Source organism: Rhinatrema bivittatum, chromosome 8, assembly GCF_901001135.1.
Source record: "Rhinatrema bivittatum chromosome 8, aRhiBiv1.1, whole genome shotgun sequence".
NCBI lineage: Eukaryota > Metazoa > Chordata > Amphibia > Gymnophiona > Rhinatrematidae > Rhinatrema > Rhinatrema bivittatum.
In genome coordinates this window covers 170003707-170025856 of record NC_042622.1, presented here as the reverse complement: position 1 = coordinate 170025856, position 22150 = coordinate 170003707, and the positions used below count along the sequence as shown (strand labels likewise).

At 48.3% G+C, this 22150-nt stretch overlaps 1 protein-coding gene across 4 annotated transcripts in view; it reads right to left on the bottom strand.

The window, feature by feature from the left end:
• The window catches only part of ITGAE (integrin subunit alpha E), a 151868-nt gene that overhangs the window by 102788 nt on the left and 26930 nt on the right, over positions 1-22150 (bottom strand). For all 4 annotated transcript variants that reach the window (XM_029611310.1, XM_029611307.1, XM_029611309.1 and 1 more), the window contains 5 exons: positions 17052-17170; positions 10566-10633; positions 10299-10416; positions 337-396; positions 72-197 (listed from right to left, as the gene is read on the bottom strand). In XM_029611310.1, coding sequence (XP_029467170.1) covers positions 72-197; positions 337-396; positions 10299-10416; positions 10566-10633; positions 17052-17169 — 490 coding nt within the window. In that variant the 5' untranslated portion in view covers position 17170. The remainder of the gene's footprint in view (positions 1-71; positions 198-336; positions 397-10298; positions 10417-10565; positions 10634-17051; positions 17171-22150) is intronic.

The window sequence follows — 22150 nt, the reverse complement described above, 5'->3', positions numbered from 1 at the left end:
CAAGCAGGAGCCGGACAGCTGCATCCCCGGCCCCCACCCATTATACCTTTCAATCAGAACTCCCTGCTCACCTTTCTCATCTTCTCCCCTCCTGCCCTGCTCTCCCTCTGTGTCCCGCCTCCTTTTATTGCTCCGATGGTCTTTATTAACATCATTACTGCTTTGTGGCACCCATTTGTCTCCTGGAAATTCTTCAGCTAAAACATAGGGATGGGTGGGGGAAAGCACAGTCATGTGAATAAACATTTTCTCTAAGGAAGAAGAGAAGTAGAAGGTTGAAAGCATTGATAAACCTCCAACCTATGGGTTGTCAGATTGTGGTTCATCCCTTCTTACCTCTCTTTCTGGGCAGCTCTCTGCGAATGCGGTGGTTCTCATTGACCAGAAGATCTTCAACTAAAGAGCGAATAGCACATTTTCAGTCTGAGGTCTACCCTCCTCCACATCATGCAAATGAAACATCTGAGCTGATATCACAATCTTGAGGTTCCTGAACATACCCAGATCAGTCCAGACTGATGCATTCCTACCAGCAGATGGAGGCAGAGAACAAAAACGTTGAGGCACTGTTACATAACACGAGGTGCCACCTGCAGTCCCTCAGTATTTCTCTGTCTCCAGCAGATGGTAGAAGTGCAAACCTGCAGTCCTGACAGATCTGGAGTAGGAGATTTGGAGCTGCTCCCCGAGATGTCAGGTTCCTTAGTGGCCATCCCTCAGGTTGAGCAGAGTGAATGGGGGGGGGGGGGGGATTGGATACCCCTGGCTGTAGCTGCCCACTGATTCCAGGGCCCCTGATAGCCAGGGGACTGGCTACCTCTTCGTGCCCCGAGGTCCCGTCCTGCCTGCTACTGGCTCCTTCAGGGAAGTATCCCCTATGGGGTTTCCTTTTTGCCTTTTTGTTTCATTTGTAAGTTTTTATTTAAAGTTTTGTTAAAAAAAAATAGTTTAATTTTTTTCTTATAAGAATCGCTGCAGTTGACATCTGTAAGTGTTGAGGGAGTGGGAGCTGTGGGTGCCGGCGTGTTTTCTGTGACTTCCTCGGTAGGGATCTGTCTGTGCCTGTGTGCCGTGGCTTGACTGGGTTCCGGGCAGCCATTTCCTTTTTTAGCACCTTGTTCTCTCTCTGTTACCGCTCTGGTCTTGCGGTCAGGGCTCCCCGGTGGGGATCAGTTCATTGGGGTGCCATGGGCTTGGTGTTTTCAGAGCCGTTTTCATGCGCACGTTTTTCCCCATGACTACCACTCTTCTCGCGTGCCATTGGAATCTGTGCAGCGACGCGGCTTTCCCGATTTGGATAGAGGAGTCCAGTCATGTGGTGCAGCTTATTTCGAAATGGAGCATGAGCTTCATCCACCACGGTCTGGATGGAGAAACTGCGTGGGGAGGCTTGCAGGGCCTGCAACTCTTGGTCGGCCCACCTAAATTCCCTCTCTTTGTGCATATGGTGTGCCTCAGGGGGAGAGGGATCCTCTGCTAATGGTCCTAGAGCCTGGAGGGCCCCTCGCTCGGTGGGGCCCGTGGTGGGGTCTAAGGTAGGGGTATCCATCCTCTCTGCTCCCGAGGGGGATTGCAGTCAGGGGGCCCCAACAGCCCACGAATCAGGTAACTGTCCTTCACCACTCTCTCCTGCGGGGCAGGGTCGCGAGGATAGTGATGATGAGGGGACAGTCTCAAAGCCCAGTAGCCTTGAGAGGGTAGCTGTGGGGCCACGGGGATTTTCTTCCGAATTTGTTTTGCTTATGCACGAGGCCTTTCTGGCCAGGAAAGGCAGCTAAGCGGAGACCCGTAGAGAAGACTTCAGGCCCATCCAAAAGATCTCGTGCAGCCTCAGGGGTGCCCTCAGGGAGGGCAGACAAACATCGCAGGTTCTGGTCCGCGTGTTCGGAGTTGGACCTCAGAAATCTGGATGACTCTGATGAGCAGCAAGAAGATGTGGCATTCTCTTCTGCTGCGGATCTGGAGGGAATAGAACCCAGACTTGGATGGAAGTAAAGATGAACCGGACCTTGTTGAAGGAGCTGGGGTGGATGGTGATGACCCCCGGGTGGTACGCTTATTTAAGAAGGAGGAGCTGTGGCCTCTTATTCCTCAGGTCCTAGAGGAATTGGGAGTAAAGCTGACTCAGGAGAAGTCTGACAACGAGGGCGTCTTTCCGGTCCTTGATGGTCTACGGGGTACACCTAGTGCCTTTCCCATCCCTAAGAAGAATTAGAAGCTTATTAGCCGGGAGTGGGGCTCCCCGGAAGTGGGCTTGAAGGTTGGAAAAGCACTGGCAAAGCTGTATCCTTTGTTGGAGGAGCATTTGGATTGCCTTAAGACGCCTAAGGTGGATGCAGCAGTATCGGCAGTGACCAAGAAGTCTACGATTCCAGTGGTGGGAGCTGCTGTTCTCAAGGATATCAGGATTGCAAGCTGAAGGTTCAATTGAAGTGCATGTTTGAGATGTCAGGCTTGAGTCTCCGGGCTGAGGTGTGTGCTAGCATGATGCAACGCGCCTGTTTATGTTGGATCCAGAAGCCACAGAATCAGGGGTCTCTAGGAGTCCTGTCCCCCTCTCAGGCAGCTCGTCTGGAGGCGGGGGAGGCCTATGTTGCAGATGAGCTATATGATCTGGTCCGCACTGCAGTGAGGAGTATGGTCTTGGTGGTGGCTGCGCGATGACTTCTGTTGCTGTGCAATTGGTCGGCGGACATGTGGTCTAAGTCTCAGTTATGTAACCTTTCTTTTAAGGGAAAACTTCTCTTCAGGGAGGACCCGGACCAACTTATAAAGTCTTTGAGGTAAACCAAGGGCAATAGGCTACCGGAGGATAAAAAAGGTGTTAAGAAGGGCTTTACTGCTCATCCTCGCTTCCATGAGTCGAGGAGATTTCGGTCCAGTAGAGGACTGTCCTCCTCAGGGCTTAAGCAGTTGCCAAATCATCAGTGTTCCTTTCGAGGGGCCAGCAGGTCCTCCAGAGGTGGTTCCAGTTAAGGGATCAGAGGAAGTAAGCCGTCCCAATGAAGCCAGGGGCGCCCATTCCTCATTGGTTGCAGTCGGGGGCAGGTTGTCCCATTTTTACAAGTAGTGGGTCAATATTCACTCCGACCGATGGGTTCTGGAGGTGGTAAGGGATGGTTACACCTTTGAAGTTTTTCGCTCTCTCAGGGACACTTTCATGGAGTTGCACTGCTCTTCTCGAAGCAGAAGAGAAGCGGTAGAAGGGATTTTGAACAGGTTGACAAGCTTGGAAGCTATCCTTCTGGTGCCTCTGAGCGAGCAGGGGCAGGGAAGATATTCAGTCTATTTTGTGGTGCCATCTTGGATTTGCAGAAGGTGAATTTGAGTTTACGGGTTCCACGCTTCCAGATGGAGACATTGTGTACCGTAATTGCGGCAGTCTGGGAAGAAGAGTTCCTGGTGTCATTGGATCTCACCGAGGCTTATCTGCATATTCCCATTCGAAAGGACAATCAGAAATTCCTGTGGTTCAAGGTGCTGGGTCAGCATTTCCAATTTCAAGCTCTTCCCTTCGGTCTGGCCATGGCTCCTCGAACCTTCATGAAGGTGATGGTGGTGGTAGTAGAGACCTTGAGGAAGGAAGGGTTTGTTGGTTCACCCATACCTGAATGATTGGCTCATCCGGGCAAAGACGGAGGAGGAGTATGCTCATTTGGTTCAGCGAGTGAGTCATCTCCTGAACTCCTTAGGATGGGTGATTAAGGTGGCAAAGAGCCACCTGGTCCCATCTCAATCTCTAGACTACCTAGGAGCTCATTTTGAATCCAGGAAGGGAAAGGTATATCTGACAGCAAACAGGTTGATGAAGTTGCAGCAGCAAGTTTCTTGTCTTCTACATCTCCCAGTTCTGAGGGTCTGGGATTAACTGCAGGTTCTGGGGTCCATGGCCTTGACATTGGACCTAGTTCCATGGGCCTTTGCTCATATGCAACCACTGCAGAGGGCATTGTTGTCCCGGTGGAATCCAAGGTCGGAGAAGTATTTTGTCCCCTTCCCCTCTGCGGAGGGATGCCAAGTCCAGCCTAGCATGGTAGCTGTCGAGGAGCAATTTGGAAAGAGGAGTGGACCTCAAAGTTCCAGATTGGGTGGTGCTGATCACAGATGCCAATCTAAAGAGCTGGGGAGCAGTGTGCCTGGGACGTTTAGCCCAGGAACTCTGGTCGATGGTGGAGAAGGCTTGGTCCATCAATCGCCTGGAAATGAGAGTGGGTGAAGAGCTCTGGAGGTGTTTCTGCTGCTAGTCCAGGGCCGAATGATGCGAGTGTTTTTGGGCAATGTGATGACAGTGGCTTACATCAACTGCCAAGGAGGAACAAAGAGTCATGCTGTGGCTCATGAAGCTCAACTGCAGTTTGTGTGGGCGGAGTGTCACCTGGAAGGGATTGCGGCCTCTCATGTAGCAGGAGTAGACAACATGCAGGCAGATTTCTTAAGCAGGTAGCAACTGGATCTTGGGGAGTGGGAACTCTCTCAGGAGGCTTGGAATCATATTTGTGGCCAATGGGGAGTTCCTCAACTGGATCTCTTGGCAATGGCGGCCAACACGAAGACATCAAGGTTCTTCAGTCACAGAAGAGAAATCGGTTTGGTGGGACTGGATGCTCTAGTGTGATCATGGCTGACGGGGATTCTTCTATATGTGTTTCCTCTGTGGCTGCTTATAGGGCGAGTGCTATGTCGCGTAGCGGCGCATCCATGGTCAGTGATTCTGGTGGCGCCAGAGTGGCTGCGTCATCCATGGTTCGCAGACTTGGTGCATCTGTCGGAGAACAGTTCTCTCCGATTGGCTCATCATAAGAACATAAGAATATGCCATACTGGGTCAGACCAAGGGTCCATCAAGCCCAGCATCCTGTTTCCAACAGTGGCCAATCCAGGCCATAAGAACCTGGAAAGTACCCAAAAACTAAGTCTATTCCATGTTACCGTTGCTAGTAATAGCAGTGGCTATTTTCTAAGTCAACTTAATTAATAGCAGGTAATGGACTTCTCTTCCAAGAACTTATCCAATCCTTTTTTAAACACAGCTATACTAACTGCACTAACCACATCCTCTGGCAACAAATTTCAGAGTTTAATTGTGCATTGAGTGAAAAAGAACTTTCTCCGATTAGTTTTAAATGTACCACATGCTAACTTCATGGAGTGCCCCCTAGTCTTTCTATTATTCGAAAGAGTAAAAAACGGATTCACATCTACCCGTTCTAGACCTCTCATGATTTTAAACACCTCTATCATATCCCCCCTCAGCTGTCTCTTCTCCAAGCTGAAAAGTCCTAACCTCGTTAGTCTTTCCTCATAGGGGAGCTGTTCTATTCCCTTTATCATTTTGGTAGCCCTTCTCTGTACCTTCTCCATCGCAATTATATCTTTTTTGAGATGCGGCGACCAGAATTGTACACAATATTCAAGGTGCGGTCTCACCATGGAGCAATACAGAGGCATTATGACATTTTCCATTTTATTCACCATTCCCTTTCTAATAATTCCCAACATTCTGTTTGCTTTTTTGATTGCCGCAGCACACTGAACCGACGATTCCAATGTGTATCCACTATGATGCCTAGATCTCTTTCTTGGGTTGTAGCACCTAATATGGAACCTAACATTGTGTAACTATAGCATGGGTTATTTTTCCCTATATGCATCACCTTGCACTTGTCCACATTAAATTTCATCTGCCATTTAGATGCCCAATTTTCCAGCCTCACAAGGTCTTCCTGCAATTTATCACAATCTGCTTGTGATTTAACTACTCTGAACAATTTTGTATCATCTGCAAATTTGATTACCTCACTCGTCATATTTCTTTCCAGATCATTTATAAATATATTGAAAAGTAAAGGTCCCAGTGCAGATCCCTGAGACACTCCACTGCCCACTCCATTCCACTGAGAAAATTGTCCATTTAATTCTACTCTCTGTTTCCTGTCTTTTAGCCAGCTTGCAATCCACAAAAGGACATCGCCACCTATCCCATGACTTTTTTCTTTTCCTAGAAGCCTCTCTTGAGGAACTTTGTCAAATGCCTTTCTGAAAATCCAAGTACATCTGCAGGGGTTGCTGCGGCAAGGTCCCATATTTTTGGATCAGCAGGTTTGCTTTTGTCTCACAGCTTGGCTTTTGAGAGGTGGCAACTGTGCATGAAGGGATATTTGTGTTATGGATCTCCGCCTGAAGAGGGAGGAGTTAACAATCTGTTATCAATCCCTGCTGCTAGGAGTAGCAATCTGTAGAAACTGCTCCCCAGGGGCGGAGTTAGAATCTGTAATAAATCATTCCGCCAAGGGGAGGAGTTGGCAATCTGTTATAAGTCCGCCAGGGAGTTAGCAATCTGTTATGGATCACCCTGTCAAGGGGAAGAGCTAACAATTGTAATACTCCGTAGGCAGAGTTAATGATCTGTGATGGGTTGGCTTCCCACAGAGTGGCAATCTGTATAATACCGCTCTAGTAGTGTAAGGAATGAACATTTAAAGTAAATTGGTGAATCCCTGGGCTGATGGCAGATGACAGCACCCCCAGGAGTATATCCTGAGAGGGACCACCAGCTAGGCTGGAGTGTGGAGACAAAAACAGATAGTTCTTTATTAGACAGAAAGTAGAACCACCAGAGGTGGCAGTAGTGAGCTTATGTGCCCAGCAGGGCTGAAGTCCCTCTGATACTGGAATTGCGGTCTCTGGGATGTTGAGCTGTAGAGAAAGACTATAGGTAGTGAGTAGACAGGGAATGCTGGATACATAACCAGTAGTAGATGATACACTCACAATTGTAGATATCTGTAATGGCTTCTATGCAACAGAGAGTCTTCAGTATATTCAGGAACAGGAGCCGTAGGCGAGTACTGGTTCCTATATGCAGTCTGGAATAAGAACTCACAATATCTGTGTATGAGATGGCTTCTGGAATAGAAGAGAGTCTTTGGAGGGCTTTAGGAACATAGGCCCTCATGGAGCGAGTACCGGTTCCTATCTGCAATCTATAATAGTAATTCACAAGATATAGATATATGATAGCTTCTGATATAGAAGAGAGTTGAGAAGGGATTTAGGAACATGGGCCCTCGTGGAGCGAGTACCGGTTCCTATCTGCAATCTGCAATAATGACTCACGATCTCTGTACCTGCGATAACGTCTTAGACAGAAGGGAGTCTTTGGAGATTAGGAACATAGGCCCTCGTGGAGCGAGTATTGGTTCCTATCTGTAATAGAACTCACAGTGTTCACATCTGCGATCGCTTCCAAGTAGTAAGGAGTCTTCTGAGCATTCAGGGACGTAGGCCCTCATGGAGCGAGTACCGGATCCCTTCTTAGCAATCTGAAATCAAGAAGAGAGACCAGGGCCCCCAAGGAGTGGGTACCCCTAGGTAAGTTTGTGGAGACAGAACAGCAGAGAAAGAATTCCCCTTGCTAACTCGATTCGTAGGTGCAAGCAAAGACCTTTTAAGCTGGAAGCGGATGACATCACTATGGGGGGACACCCCCGTGGTTCGCGCCCTTGCCAGTACAAACTCTGGAGTGCGCGCGCACGCCCTTACGTCATCAGGAACATGGCGGATATGCAGCGTCAGGCCAGCCCGGGGATTCCAGGAAGTATGGAGAGGAGAAGCCGCGGCAGCATCTGTCCGTCAGACCCGAAGGGAGTTGCCACTAAGGTAGAGAGGGTGGAGTGAGGGCGAGAACAAGCACAAACGCAACAATTTGGAGCAGTTATTTCTACCCTCCTCAAGGCTAGATGTCCTTCTACCTCCTTGGCTTATGTTAGGATTTGAAAGGTGTTTGAATCCTGGTGGGGACAGCAGAGGTTGGATCCTCTTCTGGCATCAGTTCTGCATATTTTGTCCTTTCTGCAATAGTTCGCTCTGAGTCCAGGTTCAGCCTTGGGCTTTCTCAGGGGCAAGTTGCAGGGCAGGCCTTTGGCGTCTCATCCTGATGTCGTCTGTTTCCTGAAGGGGGTAAAGAATTTGAAACCTCCAGTTCGCAAGGTCTGTCCGGATTGGAACCTTAATTTGGTCTTGAGGGTTCTCTGTGAGCTTCCTATTGAGCCTTTAGGTCGTGCCTCCTTGAAGGATCTTATGTTAAAGATGTTTTTTCTGGTGGCATTCTGCTCAGCCAGACTTGTTTTGGAGCTTCAGAGTCTTTCTTGCCACGACCCTTTCTTACGTATTTCTTCTGATAAGGTGTCTTTGAGTACGGTGCCTTCCTTTTTACCAAAGGTGGTTTTGGCTTACATTGTGAATCAGACAGTGGAATTGCCAGGGTTTCCGGAGTGGTCTCGTGATTCTTCTATGGGTAGAGATCTTCACCTCCTGGATGTTCAGTGTGCTCCCTTGCGTTATTTGAAGATCTCCAATTCTTTCAGACATTCGGACCACCTTTTTGTGTTGTTCGGTGGAGCGAAGAAAGGGGAGAAAGCGTCAAAAACTACTTTGGCCCAGTGGTTGAAAAGGGCTATTTCTTCAGCCTATATTTATAAGGGCCGTGCAGTCCCGAGTGGTCTTAAAGCGCATTCTATTAGAGTGCAGGCAGCCTCTTGGGCGGAATGTCAGTTGGTGTCTCTTCAGGAGATATGTAGGGCCGCAGTGTGGTCCTCATTTCATACTTTCACCAAGCATTACCGGTTGGATGTTAGGGAGTTGGAGGATACGACTTTCGATGAAAGTGTGTTGAGAGCAGGTCTCTAGGGTTCCCGCCTGGTGTAGGGTTGCGTTGGTACATCCCACTTTTCTGAACTGATCTGGGTATGTTCAGGAAAGGAAAATTAGTTCTTACCTGCTAATTTTTGTTCCTGTAATACCACAGATCAGTCCAGAGCCCCGCCCAGGTGTTACTGCTGAAAGACTGATTTTCCTGGTACTCATCTGTGTGATTTGACAGTTTCCTTACCTATTGCAACAGTTAAGTTTATGGAGTTAAGTAGTTGACAGGACGTTTAGGGTCCTGGAGTTTTGTAGGTCTCCAGTACAAGGGAATTCAACCCCGGGGTTTTTTTTCAGTTCACCCTGGGAGAGATGTATGATTTCTAATCTTGGCTTGGGTACAGGTCAATACTGAGGGACTGCAGGTGACACTCTCAGTTATGTAGCAGTGCCTTAAAGTTTTGTTCTCTGCCTCCATCTGCTGGTAGGGATGCATAAACCCACTTGTCTGGACTGATCTGAGGTTTTACAGGAATGAAAAATGTAAGAACCAATTTCCCTATGTTAAAAAAAGGCAACCAGCTGCATCTTTCTACCTAGGACATTTTGCAGACTGCAGGTTGTACAGGTTGGTACAAAAACCCTCTGAATGTTTGCATGAGGTCCAATACTATGCTCGGCAAGGTGAGGATACTGAGTTTCGTGGCAATGGCACCAGCAGTCTGTGAGTATAACACAGAATTCAGAACTTGTTCCAAAATATTTACCAGGGTCGTTCTTATGAAGTGACTATTTCAGACTACGAATGTATTCTTTGGAGAACATAAGAACATCAGAAATGGTATACTGGGTCAGACCAAGGGTCCATCAAGCCCAGCATCCTGTCTCCAGCAGTGACTAATCCAAGTCACCAGTACCTGGAAGGATCACAAAGAGAAGAACTAATCCTTCTTGTTGAAGTGGTCCTGTGCCAGGTGGTGAGGTAGCTTCTCTGTAGTGTGACATGCTATTGTATTCTATAATAATAATTTTTTAAATATTCACACCACTCCATCCAGGCACTTCAGAAATAGGCTTGAAAGCAGGGCGACAAATTGCAGTGCCTCATCTCCATGAGAGCTTCCAGAAGGGGGGCATATCTGCTGCTACTTTTATTACTGAGTGGCAGGCAGGTACAGTAAGGCCCAGGGGATCCAGTGGGCTTGGCCAAGGTCCCAGTAATGGAGGGGCAAGTAGCGCTCACATCCCAAGCTCTAAGCATGGGATCCCACCTCCTCCCTCTGATTCTCTCTGCTAATGTAACCTGGTGCACATTGAGGAGACTATAATGAGATCAAATGCTTCTTTCTGGTGCATTTTGGCTGTATTATCATTACTAATTTCATTTGTATTCCACATTTCCAATATTATTTCTCAAAGTGGATAACAACAGAAGGAAAAAACAATTGTAAAAGTCAATAAGCAGAAAAATTGCATGCATAGCAATAAAGAATCAAAATGCAAAATAAATAAGCAGAAAACGTCAGAATATGAAACATTACGGCAGAATAACTGGATGGCATGAGCTAAATATATCTCATTAAAACGTTAACAGTAAAGAAACACGGGTACAATTCATGCAAGCAGTATAGGGGGGATGTCATATTGCTTCCTACCGATAGTGGTCAGATTCAGGAGCGTGCCAGTGGAAAGCTCTGCCGAAAACAGGGTACACATCCCATTCAGCTCTTCTGTGATGCTCCGGAACTGGTGTTTCCTTTGCTGCACACAAGCCTGGGGCAAGCCAGAAGACAAGCAATGATTAAGGTGAGGCCAGCAGACAGAACCAGAAAATGTCCGGGTCAAACCTTCAACCTCTATCTGCTGGCCTGAAGGGACCCAGGAGAATGGATCCTTCCGATCCCTCCCCACTCCCCACTCACCAGCACTCGGGAGGCATCCCTGGCCAATGATGCAATGGGCTGGGTACCTTTTACCTTCTGGGGCCTTCCTGCAAAGAGCCGAGAATCCAAAGTCACACAAAATGCTTTCTGTGGTGTTTTGTCAACTCAGTACAGCAGATCAGCACAGCGTCACTATAAAAATAACTTCATGGGGATAATCTAAGGAGGACGGAATTACAGCCGCAGGTGGGCCTGGCCTCTGTTACTGTGATGATCTGAGAAACGGGTCTGGGACTGCCCCGACTGGATTGTTGGGTACCAGAATACATTCAAATCTCCTTTCCAATTACAATTGTCAAGCATCACGTCTACCACATACCATGGGCTGCGATGCCCATGGTACGTGGTAGACGCATGCACTTTCCCTACCTCGACCTACCTTCTCTTGATGTGGAAGTAGCACATCAAGAGATTTTTATCTGCATTCAGGAAAAGTAATTTTCCAGCAGCTGAATAACACTTTTCTCCCACATAAATCACTTAAAAAATGATTCTCACCCCTCGCCCTCCCCAGACTGGACTAACTCTGAACATCTGAGACTAGCTTAGGAGCATTCTGCTCCCTTCATCGGGTCATATTACCAACCAATCCACAAAAATGGGGGAAACTGAATTAAATATCACTACCTATCCCACATTACCTTTTTTATCATTTTCTTTTTTAATTTGATTTAATAATTTTTACTGCTTTACTAATAAATCAAATATTGATCACCCTTCAACAACTTCTTATTCATACATAGCTTCTCACAACAAAATTATTTTGAAGAAACGTTTTTTTTAGAACGCCAACCAAGTTTTTATGAAAAACCAAACAAATTTTTAAGGGAGAAAAGTGATGTTTCATAAAATTATTTCAAGGTACCATCTAGGTTACCCTTATTATTTTTTAATCATAAACACCACCGTCCACCCTGAATAAATGTATTACTTTCTCATATCAAAAAACCATTTTTATTTATTTTTAATATTTTTATTCATAAAATGTTGTGAAAAGTCCATGGTAAACCTGAATGTAAAACTGGCTCTCATTACTTTAAAGAGACTTTAAGAGCAGTTTAAAGGGCTGGCTGTTGGACATTGAAGCTTGGGAGGGGGTCACATGATTGAGTCCCTTTAAATGAGGACGCTGTGAATGAGAACTTTGATCCGCCATTTTTTTTTAATTGAGGAGGCGCTGCGAGCGTTTTTTGAATTTAAGCAGAAAGCGGATTGATTAATAGTGATACAGAACTGAGACGAGCAGAGGTTAAGCGTTTCCCCTGAAGAAGAAGATATTCGAAACTTGGCCTTGTTGGGTATAAGACGCTTCGGTTGCATTGACTTCTCAGGATCACAACCTTAAGTATGGCTTATCAAGAAGAATTTACAACAAACATGATTGATGAATAGTGTGGTGGTGGACGTTTTACATTCAGGTTTACCATGGACTTTTCACAATATTTTATGAATAAAAATATTAAAAATAAATAAAAATGGTTTTTTGATATGAGAAAGTAGTAAATTTATTCAGGGTGGACGGTGGTGTTTATGATTAAAAAATAATAAGGGTAACCTGGATGGTACCTTGAAATAATTTTATGAAACATCGCTTTTCTCCCTTAAAAATTTTTTTGGTTTTTCATAAAAACTTGGTTGGCGTTCTAAAAAAACGTTTCTTCAAATAATTTTGTTGTGAGAAGCCCTTCATCGGGTCAGCAGATAAATAGTACGGAGTCACCTTGGCCTTAGGTGGTCTGCACATGCCATTACAGCAGAGGAGTGACGGAGGTCTCTCGTACAGCTTCACGCTTGACTCTTCTTTCTAAATGTTCAAGTGGACTAACATGGCAACCACAATACTTTGTTTCGGGAGTGACTTTACAGTTTGTGGAAAAACTGCCAGAGCAGCGGTACTGAAAACTGACATTATCTCCAGAGCAGGTGCAGCACAGAGGCAGCAACAGGACAAGCTTCTCACCAAACCCACGTGCGTGCACATGCACACGTATAGCATGGGCACCAGCAGTGCACGTTCTCCTCTCCCACATACTCATGCACACCACCACCACTCTACCACCGGACAGGTATGGCACACAGACGCACAGACACACCACCCTACCATAGGACAGGTGCAGCACAAACCCACACACACACCACCACCACCCCATCACAGGACAATGCAGCATACACTGCCACACACACACACACACCCCACTACCCCACCACAGGACAGGTGCAGCACACAGACACACAGAAACATACACAAATACATAAACATGCACACCAACCCACCACAGGACTGATGCAGCACACAGATAGAAAGGCAGACAGACAGACACACACACGCACTACCATAGAACAGGTCCAGCACCCAGACACACAAACTCCCCACTCCAACACAGGACAGGTGCAGCACACACAAAACTAGTCCATACAGGACAGGTGCAACACACACACGCGAGCACACACACTACCACCCCATCACAGGACAGGTGCAGCACACACAAAACTAGTCCATACAGGACAGGTGCAACACACACACGCGTGCACACACACTACCACCCCATCACAGGACAGGTGCAGCACACACACGCGTGCACACACACTACCACCCCATCACAGGAAAGGTTCAGCACACAGACATTCACACCACTACCCCATCTCAGGACAGGTGCAGCACAGACATTCACACCACTACCCCATCTCAGGACAGGTGCAGCACACAGACATTCACACCACTACCCCATCTCAGGACAGGTGCAGCACACAGACACTCACACCACTACCCCATCTCAGGACAGGTGCAGCACAGACATTCACACCACTACCCCATCTCAGGACAGGTGCAGCACACAGACATTCACACCACTACCCCATCTCAGAACAGGTGCAGCACACAGACACTCACACCACTACCCCATCTCAGGACAGGTGCAGCACACAGACACTCACACCACTACCCCATCTCAGGACAGGTGCAGCACACAGACACTCACACCACTACCCCATCTCAGGACAGGTGCAGCACACAGACACTCACACCACTACCCCATCTCAGGACAGGTGCAGCACACAGGCACTCACACCACTACCCCATCTCAGGACAGGTGCACACACAGACATTCACACCACTACCCCATCTCAGGACAGGTGCAGCACACAGACATTCACACTACTACCCCATCTCAGGACAGGGGCAGCACACAGACACTCACACCACTACCCCATCTCAGGACAGGTGCAGCACACAGGCACTCACACCACTACCTCATCTCAGGACAGGTGCAGCACACAGACACTCACACCACTACCCCATCTCAGGACAGGTGCAGCACACAGGCACTCACACCACTACCCCATCTCAGGACAGGTGCAGCACACAGACACTCACACCACTACCCCATCTCAGGACAGGTGCAGCACACAGGCACTCACACCACTACCCCATCTCAGGACAGGTGCAGCACACAGACACTCACACCACTACCCCATCTCAGGGCAGGTGCAGCACACAGGCACTCACACCACTACCCCATCTCAGGACAGGTGCAGCACACAGACACTCACACCACTACCCCATCTCAGGACAGGGGCAGCACACAGACACTCACACCACTACCCCATCTCAGGACAGGTGCAGCACACAGGCACTCACACCACTACCCCATCTCAGGACAGGTGCAGCACACAGACACTCACACCACTACCCCATCTCAGGACAGGTGCAGCACACAGACACTCACACCACTACCCCATCTCAGGACAGGTGCAGCACACAGGCACTCACACCACTACCCTATCTCAGGACAGGTGCAGCACACAGACATTCACACCACTACCCCATCTCAGAACAGGTGCAGCACACAGGCACTCACACCACTACCCTATCTCAGGACAGGTGCAGCACACAGACATTCACACCACTACCCCATCTCAGGACAGGTGCAGCACACAGACACTCACACCACTACCCCATCTCAGGACAGGTGCAGCACACAGACATTCACACCACTACCCCATCTCAGGACAGGTGCAGCACACAGACACTCACACCACTACCCCATCTCAGGACAGGTGCAGCACACAGGCACTCACACCACTACCCCATCTCAGGACAGGTGCAGCACACAGACACTCACACCACTACCCCATCTCAGGACAGGTGCAGCACACAGGCACTCACACCACTACCCTATCTCAGGACAGGTGCAGCACACAGACATTCACACCACTACCCCATCTCAGGACAGGTGCAGCACACAGACACTCACACCACTACCCCATCTCAGGACAGGTGCAGCACACAGGCACTCACACCACTACCCCATCTCAGGACAGGTGCAGCACACAGACATTCACACCACTACCCCATCTCAGAACAGGTGCAGCACACAGACACTCACACCACTACCCCATCTCAGAACAGGTGCAGCACACAGACACTCACACCACTACCCCCATCTCAGGACAGGTGCAGCACACAGACACTCACACCACTACCCCATCTCAGAACAGGTGCAGCACACAGACACTCACACCACTACCCTATCTCAGGACAGGGGCAGCACACAGACACTCACACCACTACCCCATCTCAGGACAGGTGCAGCACACAGACACTCACACCACTACCCCATCTCAGGACAGGTGCAGCACACAGGCACTCACACCACTACCTCATCTCAGGACAGGTGCAGCACACAGACACTCACACCACTACCCCATCTCAGGACAGGTGCAGCACACAGGCACTCACACCACTACCCTATCTCAGGACAGGTGCAGCACACAGACATTCACACCACTACCCCCATCTCAGGACAGGTGCAGCACACAGACACTCACACCACTACCCCATCTCAGGACAGGTGCAGCACACAGGCACTCACACCACTACCCCATCTCAGGACAGGTGCAGCACACAGACATTCACACCACTACCCCATCTCAGAACAGGTGCAGCACACAGACACTCACACCACTACCCCATCTCAGAACAGGTGCAGCACACAGACACTCACACCACTACCCCATCTCAGGACAGGTGCAGCACACAGACACTCACACCACTACCCCATCTCAGAACAGGTGCAGCACACAGACACTCACACCACTACCCTATCTCAGGACAGGGGCAGCACACAGACACTCACACCACTACCCCATCTCAGGACAGGTGCAGCACACAGACACTCACACCACTACCCTATCTCAGGACAGGGGCAGCACACAGACACTCACACCACTACCCCATCTCAGGACAGGTGCAGCACACAGACACTCACACCACTACCCCATCTCAGGACAGGTGCAGCACACAGACATTCACACCACTACCCTATCTCAGGACAGGTGCAGCACAGACATTCACACCACTACCCCATCTCAGGACAGGTGCAGCACACAGACATTCACACCACTACCCCATCTCAGAACAGGTGCAGCACACAGACACTCACACCACTACCCTATCTCAGGACAGGGGCAGCACACAGACACTCACACCACTACCCCATCTCAGGACAGGTGCAGCACACAGACACTCACACCACTACCCCATCTCAGGACAGGTGCAGCACACAGACACTCACACCACTACCCCATCTCAGGACAGGTGCAGCACACAGACACTCACACCACTACCCCATCTCAGGACAGGTGCAGCACACAGACACTCACACCACTACCCCATCTCAGGACAGGTGCAGCACACAGACATTCACACCACTACCCCATCTCAGGACAGGTGCAGCACACAGACATTCACACCACTACCCCATCTCAGGACAGGTGCAGCACACAGACATTCACACCACTACCCCATCTCAGGACAGGTGCAGCACACAGGCACTCACACCACTACCCTATCTCAGGACAGGTGCAGCACACAGACACTCACACCACTACCCCATCTCAGGACAGGTGCAGCACACAGACACTCACACCACTACCCCATCTCAGGACAGGTGCAGCACACAGACACTCACACCACTACCCCATCTCAGGACAGGTGCAGCACACAGACACTCACACCACTACCCCATCTCAGGACAGGTGCAGCACACAGACACTCACACCACTACCCCATCTCAGGACAGGTGCAGCACACAGACACTCACACCACACCCCCATCTCAGGACAGGTGCAGCACACAGACATTCACACCACTACCCCATCTCAGGACAGGTGCAGCACACAGACATTCACACCACTACCCCATCTCAGGACAGGTGCAGCACACAGACATTCACACCACTACCCCATCTCAGGACAGGTGCAGCACACAGGCACTCACACCACTACCCTATCTCAGGACAGGTGCAGCACACACACATTACTTCACAGCTCCACTAAAATGCCTGGACTCTGAGCCAGAGAGAAAGCATGAGACGGGAACTCTTTTTCCAGGCTTATTCAGACACTGCCCCCCCACTGCTGAGTCTGACTGGGTGAAAGGTGCCAGTGAATTGTGGCTAACTTTACCTCTGGTGAGATCAATCTCTGTACATGATATTACTGACACATTGGGGTGGATTTCACACTGATGCAGCCCTCCAAACCTTCTGCTCCAAATGTTATCTGCAGGGGCAGTGACCAGCATCCTAAGAAACAAGAAAAAGTTACAATGAACTACAAAAACTGACTGCAATCTGTATTCAGGCCTTTACTATGACTGATGTTAAAGTGTTATCTGAAACATACTATCCGTACTGCTCCCACACTCCCAAATCCACTGGACTAACTGATCTCAGCCTGAATCCAGACCCAGGGATAAAGTTTTTTTCCATTGCTAAATAAAATGCATTTATGTAAACGTGAGGGACGTGGTGTCTCCCTGCTCTTAATGACACTGAGACCCAGTAGGACATATAAAGATCATCTCGTCATTTACTGACCCGAGAACCCATGCCTTTCAGCTCCCCAGTCCCACTCCTCTGGGCTTTAACCCTGTACTGTCCAAGCAGTTTCTTGCTCAGGGTCTTCTCCCATACTCATCTTCTCAAGGGCTCCCTATCCATGGTTCTTACAAACACAAGTTTCTCCCTCTCTGTCACTAGAAGGGAGACTGCTCTCTCTCTTTTGTCAAATTCACACTTTCCTCCTCCCAGATGAACTCCTGCCCATCTCTTCCCAGCAGGAGCTTTCAGAATGGTAGGATTGGTAAACAGAATGGACAGCAGAGAGGGACCAGAAGGCCTATCTGGTTGGTCTTGGTGCATCCCAGCTGAACTCTGGTTCTCCCCTCACTACTCTGCAACAAGGGATCTTCTGTGCTTCCGCCAGGTTTATTGAATTCTGTTACTATTTTAGTCTCCAGCATCTCCCCTAGAGGCCTTTCCATGAAGAAATATTTTCTGCTGTTGAGCTCCTGAATCTACCATTTTGGAACCTCATCCCATGAGCTCTTGTTCTAGAACATTCTTTTCTCTTTACAAACTCATATTCTGACTTCCAAAGTCACAGGTTTTTTCAGCAAATAAAATACAATCAATAAACATACAATAGCAAAATACATAAAAATGTGGCAATAATAAAATATCAATTACATCTTTGTTGTTACTTAACACTCCATTCCTAATCAGATTACTGTCGGACAGGTCTACGGTCTTCACATTCAAAGGACTGTGCATGTAACCCAAATGCACACTATTTTTCATATATTTTTAAGCACTCTGAAGGATCACTTACTAAAAAAACACATTTTCAGTTTGTGCAGAAAAAACAAAAGAAAGAAAATAATTCATGGAATTCCTCGTGGTAACTGGCAAAATATTTCACCAAGTAGGCACCACTCTTACATAAGTTTGTGATCTGGTTCTGGCCTTAGCAAAAGCTTTAGCTGAGGGAGCATCCTGTCTTCTTTCACTATTCAGTCACTAAGATCTTGCAGGTATGTGCCAGATAATCTTATCTATCAGATATTTTGGCCCAGTCCCTCCTAGGGCCCAATAAACCACCAACAATATTTTGGCTATGTTGTGCACTGTTCCGGTCAGGTTTTGCTGCATGCACGGTATATAAAAGTTGGAAAATAAATAAATTGAATTTGTGAGGCAATGGACAGCTAATGCAAGGCCATTAACAAAGGTGAAGCTCTCTTCCCTCCCTCAAATCTCATAATAATTCTAAGCTCCAAGATGCAATCTGTTCAGTTCAACTTTTGGAAAACCAAATGAACAGAGTTACAATAACTGAGGTGCGACAGCACTACAGATTCCATCACTACCCTTAGATCTGGAGGGCACAAGAATGGTGTAGCTGCTTCTCTTAGTATAATTTAAATGAGACTCTTTGTTTGACTTCCCAGGGTAAGTCTTTAATCAGCCTAGAGTCCCAGATTTGTTACCTCCATGGAGAGATTGATCTGAAGCTTGGAAAATTGATCTCGGAGGGGCGAGAGACTCACCCACAGAATTTCTGGGGAGGTTGCCATTCATCTTTAAATAATTGGCAAAAGATTAAGTTTTGTAATAGACTTCTTTTCAAGGCAGTAAAATTTGAACATCATCTGTGTAGTCCCTAATGAATTTCCCCCAGGTTAAAGACATACAAAACTGGGGACCCACTAGAACCCTGAGCTCCCTTAATATCCTAGGATGGTATCTGTCCAGCCCCCATGGCTTCCAGCACGTGGGTGCTCCATAAATACCCCTCACAGCAGCAGAAGCAAGCAAGAAGGCAGGCCATAAATACCCCTGCCAGCAGCAGAAGCGTGCAAGAAGGCAGGCCATAAATACCCCTGCCAGCAGCAGAAGCGTGCAAGAAGGCAGGCCATAAATACCCCTCCCAGCAGCAGAAGCGTGCAAGAAGGCAGGCCATAAATACCCCTGCCAGCAGCAGAAACGTGCAAGAAGGCAGGCCATAAATACCCCTCCCAGCAGCAGAAGCGTGCAAGAAGGCAGGCCATAAATACCCCTACCAGCAGCAGAAACGTGCAAGAAGGCAGGCCATAAATAACCCTGCCAGCAGCAGAAGCGTGCAAGAAGGCAGGCCATAAATACCCCTGCCAGCAGCAGAAACGTGCAAGAAGGCAGGCCATAAATACCCCTCCCAGCAGCAGAAACGTGCAAGAAGGCAGGCCATAAATACCCCTGCCAGCAGCAGAAACGTGCAAGAAGGCAGGCCATAAATACCCCTCCCAGCAGCAGAAGCGTGCAAGAAGGCAGGCCATAAATACCCCTCCCAGCAGCAGAAGCGTGCAAGAAGGCAGACCATAAATACCCCTGCCAGCAGCAGAAACGTGCAAGAAGGCAGGCCATAAATACCCCTGCCAGCAGCAGAAACGTGCAAGAAGGCAGGCCATAAATACCCCTCCCAGCAGCAGAAGCGTGCAAGAAGGCAGGCAATAAATACCCCTGCCAGCAGCAGAAACGTGCAAGAAGGCAGGCCATAAATACCCCTCCCAGCAGCAGAAGCGTGCAAGAAGGCAGGCCATAAATACCTCTCCCAGCAGCAGAAGCGTGCAAGAAGGCAGGCCATAAATACCCCTCTCAGCAGCAGAAGCGTGCAAGAAGGCAGGCCATAAATACCCCTGCCAGCAGCAGAAACGTGCAAGAAGGCAGGCCATAAATACCCCTGCCAGCAGCAGAAACGTGCAAGAAGGCAGGCCATAAATACCCCTGCCAGCAGCAGATACGTGCAAGAAGGCAGGCCATAAATACCCCTCCCAGCAGCAGAAGCGTGCAAGAAGGCAGGCCATAAATACCCCTGCCAACAGCAGAAACGTGCAAGAAGGCAGGCCATAAATACCCCTCCCAGCAGCAGAAGCGTGCAATAAGGCAGGCCATTAATACCCTCCCAGCAGCAGAAGCGTGCAAGAAGGCAGGCCATAAATACCTCTCCCAGCAGCAGAAGCATGCAAGAAGGCAGGCCATAAATACCCCTCCCAGCAGCAGAAGCGTGCAAGAAGGCAGGCCATAAATACCCTCCCAGCAGCAGAAGCGTGCAAGAAGGCAGGCCATAAATACCCTCCCAGCAGCAGAAGCGTGCAAAAAGGCAGGCCATAAATACCCCTCCCAGCAGCAGAAGCGTGCAAGAAGGCAGACCATAAATACCCCTCCCAGCAGCAGAAGCGTGCAAGAAGGCAGGCCATAAATACCCCTCCCAGCAGCAGAAGCGTGCAAGAAGGCAGGCCATAAATACCCCTCCCAGCAGCAGAAGCATGCAAGAAGGCAGGCCATAAATACCCCTGCCAGCAGCAGAAACATGCAAGAAGGTAGGCCATAAATACCCCTCCCAGCACCAGAAACATGCAAGAAGGCAGGCCATAAATACCCCTCCCAGCAGCAGAAGCGTGCAAGAAGGCAGGCCATAAATACCCCTCCCAGCAGCAGAAGCATGCAAGAAGGCAGACCATAAATACCCCTCCTAGCAGCAGAAGCGTGCAAGAAGGGATTTGTAGACCCTGCTTTCTCCATTTGAAATCAGCTCTGCAGATGCCAGAGTGCTCCAGGATGGATTTGTCAGATAATTCTTTTGCATTTTAATTATGATATTGTATGACAGAGGGTTTACATTTTGGGGAAGGGGGTAAGACATTTCAATTGGCTGTAGATAGGGAGAGGAGGTTTGATATACAGTTATTTCAAGTCCTACTGCATCGTGATATTAGGAACATATTTTAAGGTTTAGGTGATAGTATTTTCTGTTATTATATACGTAAAGGTATTAGTTTACTGGGTGAATGATTGTTTTATTGAATTGCTTGTATTATTGTTACTATGTAGTATTTTGATTGCTCTAAAGAAAGACATGGTATAAATATAGGGAATAAATGCAGGTTTGTCCTAAAATCTCCCTCCTAACTCGGCTGCTCGAGGTGTGCATGAAGGGTTACTTGTATAGGCAGACTTCAGCTTGCATTTTCAATTTACTTTGACGATGCTTAGGTAATTGGCTCTGTGTATGCACAGTTTAACTCACACACAGTTACTCTTCGGAGGACATAACTTGTGCAGCTCTGCTTTTTAAAATCAGATAGCGCACATTTTGTGTTCCGACTCTGTCCCCCTCCTCCCCCACTCCCCTGGAATGCATACAAGCCACGCGTGTAACTAGGTCATGTGTGGACCTTTGCGTGCACTGCATTCTGGGCTGTTTTGTAACAGCCGTTTGCATGCATAACACACAAGTTTCTGTGCAGGAATGGCTTTGAAAACTGAGCTCATAGGGCAGATTTTCAAAAGCATTTACACAATTAAAATTGGGTTTTACTCATGTAAGTAGGCTTTTGAAAATTGCTACAATATATGCCATTAAATTGTTCATAGGATTTACCTGTGCAAGTGCACTTTATGCGAGTAAATGACTTTCGAAAGTTGCTATGATTGCATTACTCCTTTGAAAATTCATCTGTAAGTGGGTAAATCAGGATTTATCTGTGCAAACTGTCCACTTGTGCTCAAGGCAGGGGAGATGTGCACCCCGGGGCGTGCTCTGAGTGGGATCAGATCTCCCCACATTAGAGCAGGTGCAGAAGTGCATAGGTTCTTTCCCCCATACCAGTTCTCCAGAGGAAAGTACCTTTGAAATTTTAGGTACTTTGCAGCGAGGTAATAAAGTTCATCCTAACTTTAGCAACC